Consider the following 6,000-nt stretch of genomic DNA (forward strand, 5'->3'; position numbering starts at 1 on the left):
GGGTCCCAAACAACTGCTGGGGTTGTCTGTTGTGTCCGGTGCTCCTGATGCAGCCTCCTCTCCAATGGTAACACCCACCATAAGTTGGGAAACTGCTTCATCAATCATCTCCACTCCAATCTCCAAAAGCAGAACTTCCTGGTGGCCAAACGTTTTAATTACGATTCCCATTCCCATTCTGACATGCCAGTCCATTGCCTCCTCTTGTGCCAAGATGAGACCACAATCAGAGCAGAGGAACAACGCCATATATTCTGTCTGGGTAGCCTCCAACCTGATGATATGAATATCAATTTCTTCTGGTAAAAAAATATTTTTCCCTCCCTCTTTCTTCTTCTTCTATTCCCCACTCTGACCTCTTACCTCTTCTCACCTGCCTATCACCTCCCCCTAGTGCCCCTCCTCCTTCCCTTTCTCCTATGGTCCACTCTCCTCTCCTGTCAGATTCCTTCCTCTCCAGCCCTTTACCTTTCCCACCCACCTGGCTTCACCCATCGCCTTCCAGCTATTCTCATTCCTCTCCCCCAACTTTTTTCATTCTGGCATCCTCCCCCTTCCTTCTCAGTTCCAAAGAAGGGTCTTGGCCCAAAACATCGACTGTTTATTCATTTCCATAGATGCTGCCTGACCTGCTGAGTTCCTTCAGAATTTTGTATGTGTTGCAAAGAATAACTAAAACCCCTTCACTTTCCAGAGCTTAATCACTGTAAGGTTCATCAAAAAGTCAGAAAGAATATTTTTCTCACCAATGTACAATTATTTTACATAATTTATATAGCATAGGCTTTTCTTTGCTCTAAAGTTTAAATACTATCTTTATTTACAATATGTACATTGAAACATAGTGAAATGTGTCATTTGTGTCCAATTATGTGTAATAGCATAATGCTAACCACTATGCTACCATGTTGCCCACATTGTTCTCTACTGTTGATCTTCCCAATATATAAATAAAGCACTATTTAACACAGTTCCTTCTCTTCATACTCCAGGTAAGTTTTTCCAAAACTAGAAATTGGTTTTAGTTTTAAAATAAAGCCATTACAATTGGTGGCATATATATAAACACAAAAAAAAACATATAAAACAAGAATTCTAACCAGGGAAAACTAAAAAACATTAGAAGAAAAATACTGCCTATGTTGGAAATACAACAAAAACTGTAAATTGGGAAGCACTCAGCAGGTCCGGCAGCATCAGTGGGAGAGAGCTTTGAGATCTTGTTGTGAACTATTCCAGACCTTAATCAGTACACTATACCCTTGGTCTGAAATTCTGAAGCAGACTACAATGCTACATTGCACCTAAGTATATATCTACTACTACCTATTGGGAACTAAATCCCTAGGCAGATTATTTTTCCAGCAACAAAAACCAATGTGTGTACACAGGAAGTCTCCTATATATTCCTATCCTTTAAGTCAAGAGTTCTGACATCAAACATATAACACAGCCAAACCACGTTACAATTCTGAAGGAGAGCTGAATTGTCAGTGGCGTCATCCTTCAGAAGAGAGAAGGAACTGACACACCTGGTTAAATAGATATTTGAGAAACATCCTATAATGCAATTTAATAAAATGTGGACAGTTTTATTCCTCCACCAGCACTCCCTTTTACCATTCTCATTGGTATTTTTGTGTTGTTCTGCATACATCACTCTGCAATAGCGTGTCTAAGCAGAAAATATTCAAAACACTCCACACATCGGGGGACATCCATGAAGGGGAAAGGCAGTTAATGTTTCAAGTCAATAATCTTTCGTTAGTACGTTCTTGGTTGGTTGATTTGTTAAGGCAGACGTTTGGTCCAGAACAATTTCTTTGTTTTGAACCATGCATGATTGGAGAAAAATTAATATAGTTAGAGTGCAAATATAAAAGTTGGTTTCATTTTCCAACATCTTTTTTATTTTATGTCTTCTTACTAATTTACTCCTGAAGGCATTGACTCCTAACTGGATACAGTTCCACAGGAACTAATTGAGCTCTACTACCTTATTCAGGTATGTTTGAGCACATATTGTGAACGTCACCCGGCTCCTCTTTGATTCATTTATTGGATGTAGGATTCTCTGGCTGGGCCTACACTTATTTCCCATCCTAAATTAACATTGAGTTGCTTGTTGAGCCATTTCAGAGGTCAATTGAGAGTCAGTACATTACACTATGGCTTTGGAGACACAGGGTGATAACAGTAAATTCTTTTCTCAAGAGAATACGAGAAATCTTGTGAGGTTTTAATGACAATCTAATGGTTATAAAATCATCAATAACTTTGTGTTTCATATTTAATTTACTGAATTTAAATTTCCCAGCTGAAAAGATGAGATTTGAAGTCATGTCTCAAGTTAGTAATGCAGCTCCTGGTTAATTGATACACTGACATTACCACAGCGCTCCTGTTCTACATTAAGTTACGCCATTAGGACAGTTACAGAGTCATTGAGTCATGATGAGGACTGTCTTTTTTTTTGTTTCCTCAGAGTTAAATTTGTTACATTTTCTTTTCATTTGTTTATTAAAATCTGCTAATATTACAAAGATCAATGATCAACCATTCTGTACATTATGCTTTGTCTACATGGTTTAGGTATGGCATTAGATTAATGAACCTAACTAATGGTGAAGTCTGTACTTCACCTTCCAGGATGCAGTGCAAAAAGCTTCACTTGCATGGGTGGTTATTTTGCAAACTCTGACACAAGGCATTCAGCCAGCATTTGCCCCAGAGCGATGCTCATTCATGGCAATGTTAACAGGTAGATTGCCTCAAAGAGAAAAGAAGATGAACAGAACTTAATGAGTGAGATTGCTTGAGTGTCTGGTTTATTGCGCTAATTATATTTAACAATTTCACCCACACAGCAGAAAGAAGTCGAAAAGTTGACACTTTCCACTTGCTTGATGGCAGCTTCACATATGAAGTCCCATGGAGAAATCATTAGTAGCGTTCACACAGCAGAGCATGCCATGGGTGATGCTTCAGAATTCTAGAAATATGCATCAAAACTATTAGTTCAACATATGCCACTTTTTTGAGTAGGGAAGAGATTATTCTCAGAAATTTCTTAATGATTTTGGACAATATCTTTGCTGCCTACTTACTCCAAATAAAAATTGAATTTATGTAAAGTAGCAGAAATATTGCAGAATTATTATCCTATTCCACTAATTTTCTGTTCTCCATTTCCAATGGTGTTCACTTATTATTGAAAAACACTCCCACAAGTACTGTTCATCCTCACTAGGTCATAATAGAGCATGAGTGTGTCAGCCTATTATAATTGAACCTGATGCCAAACTGTGCTGCTGTTTCTAATTCTTCCACATTGTTCTGATCAAAAGCAAGAAGATGAAGAAAACAAACTTAAATCAGTTGAAATGGTGGCTTATCATCATCTATATTTTGAATTTATTGTGTGTTTTATGTATTTGTGCAATGTCATCTGTGGCACATTGTTTAAGCCTATGATTGTATAATCCAAAATCTAGACATGCTAATACTTCATACCTATTGTATAAATAGGTACTACTTTGTGGTAAATTTATTTAGTACTGTCTTTTTATCATTTATTCAGCTTTTTTTGTTCAATTATGGATCTACATTATAATTAATACAATAACTACTTGAAATAAATACAACAGAACCATTCAGCTGACAAGAACATGACTTGTTTATTTATTTGCAGATGAATAATCTAAATCAGGAGGTATCTCATCTCGCCAAGGAGCTTCATCATATGATGCACCTTCTTCAAAGGCAAATGTCTACTCAGCAGTACACACCTGCAATGGCCTACGCACCATATGGTGTCTCCATGGCTTCTTCTTCATCTCCTTCTACTGATAGCAGTGGGAATGAATGGCAACCAAGATGCTCACATTCTTTACAGCAGTCTACTCTTCGTGTGCAGTCTGGACCATTTCCTATGGCTCAGCTCAGCCGAAGCACAGAGGTTCCCAGCTCATGGAATTACAACAGCCATTCGGCTGCATGCTATCCTGGAAGCTCTGTGAGGGCAACAGTGTCATGCCAAAGGACAGCAGATGTGGAACTTCATCCAGTGCTGGACTGCTTCCATGCAGTCTCAAGTCCGGTGGCATCTTTTCATTATCAGGTGACTGTGGGAGATCAAAGAGAGAGCCCAGTGACTCTCACAGACATAAATCGAAATCTTACTCAGTCAGTTGCTGCCTCTCCAAACGTTGCTCAGCCAGCCTCGCTGCCGGTGAGCAGTGGCTCCAAACCTGGACGACAAACACCAGTCTCACAAAAGCCCACTTTTTCAACATCACCAAGCCCTTGTCACTCTCTCTGTCTTCCTTCAAGTCCACATAACTCTCCTCTGATCACTGCAAGTCCAGGTCGATCTGTACCGAGAACTTCAGGTGCCATGCAACCCACAGAGAACTCTGCGCATTCTGTCACAATCTCTCCCTCCACCAGCCCGCTTATTTCTATCATTCCAATGCCTTGCCAGTCTGAAAATGTCTCTCTAAATGTTGGTCAGTCCTTCTCAGTGATTCCCAATCCCAGTCACAACATTTTTGGTTCGCCAAGCTCCAATCAGTGTTTCCCCACTTCTACAGTTACTGGCTTGAGCTCTATGGAGGATCTGATGGATATGAACTCGGGAGGTACAAACGATGAATGTATATCTTGAGATCAAGTAGTTTCGAAATTGATTCAGGGACTCATAGAATACATTTGCAAAGGAGCCATATGCTCTGGAGTAAATTTCCTTAATCTTGTGTTACTCATATCTGTTGAGCAAATGACATGTTTAGGGAAATGAGTTTAAACTGATTATTTGGGCTCACAAGTTGTTGAGTTTCATGGCTGGCTATCCTTGGGCATGAAGTCATTTATATTGGGTTGCATTCACTAAGATACAATTCAAGGTAATGAATGGCAGGAACAGAGCATCAGGAGTATCAAACTGCAAATCAATCTGCCCTTTCCTAGTCCGACGTAATAGAACACAATGTTAGGCTATTGACAAGAGCAATTTGCATTTGAATAAGGAAGCATTTTGCAGAGATAATGTTGCAACAACCTGAGAAATTAGTTTAATTTACAGTGGAGGTTCACAGAAGAAGGATTTAACTTCTTCTGATCTTGAACAATATCTAGAATCAGAAATATCTGAAGGAAAACTATTCGGTTTGTCAAAAAAGAAAGGTACTTGAAGGTGAAGTGGTGCCACAGGACAGGAAAACTGTAGCTGTGAAGAAAGGTTGGATAAAGCTGTGCTTTCTTTGGAACAGAGGGGGCTGAAGAGAGACTATAACTAAGCTGTATAAAATTCTGAGTGGTCTACAGTATAGAGTCCATAGGGAGGACTGATTTCCATTAGCAGAGTTATCGAAAAATGACACTGCAATTGGTAGGATGAGAGGGGAGGGGAATTGGGAAAAGAATTTTTCACCCTGAAGATAAATGGCCTGAGAAAGCAACTGTGACTGAAATCCTTGAAGTGACCTGAGCTGTAGGGCTAATAACCAAATGCTAAGAAGTGGATTTACACCGGGTAGCTGTTTTTGACTAACACTGACATGAGGTGCTGAATGGCCTTGTTCTGCTTTGTAAATTTTCCATCATTCTCAGAAACAATGTGTCGCTGAGTGGCAGAACATGGTCAGCAGTCAATTCCAACAGGGTAGCCAGGCGCTGTACCAAGAACACTCAGTAATCGAGAGTAGACGAGGGAGGATATGCCAGCCTAAACCACTCTTTACCAGCTGATCATAGTCAGTAGAGAATTGAGAACAGAGTATCTGCTTCTATTATTTTGAAAATTGTACAGGTTAGCCAGAAAAAAATATATATATAATGAGAGTTCCACATAACACCTTTCTGGAAGAGGTGAGCAGGCTAAAATCAGGAACATCTGAATCTCAGGGTTCGTGCGTTAGTTTATTTGAACCCATATGATAAATGAAACCTGGTTAATATATTTTCCATATCTAAACCTATACTCAGTTCATGTTGGTTGCT

At 39.4% G+C, this 6,000-nt stretch overlaps 1 protein-coding gene across 1 annotated transcript in view; it reads left to right on the top strand.

The window, feature by feature from the left end:
* kcnh4a (potassium voltage-gated channel, subfamily H (eag-related), member 4a) overlaps positions 1 to 4,666 on the top strand; it is a 219,971-nt gene extending 215,305 nt beyond the window's left edge. Inside the window, exon 16 of the mRNA XM_072248954.1 lies at positions 3,692 to 4,666. Within this exon, the coding sequence (XP_072105055.1) occupies positions 3,692 to 4,666 (975 nt within the window). The remainder of the gene's footprint in view (positions 1 to 3,691) is intronic.
* The last annotated feature ends 1,334 nt before the right edge of the window (positions 4,667 to 6,000 follow it).

The sequence above is a fragment of the Mobula birostris genome, chromosome X (assembly GCF_030028105.1).
Source record: "Mobula birostris isolate sMobBir1 chromosome X, sMobBir1.hap1, whole genome shotgun sequence".
In the NCBI taxonomy this organism is placed as follows: domain Eukaryota; kingdom Metazoa; phylum Chordata; class Chondrichthyes; order Myliobatiformes; family Myliobatidae; genus Mobula; species Mobula birostris.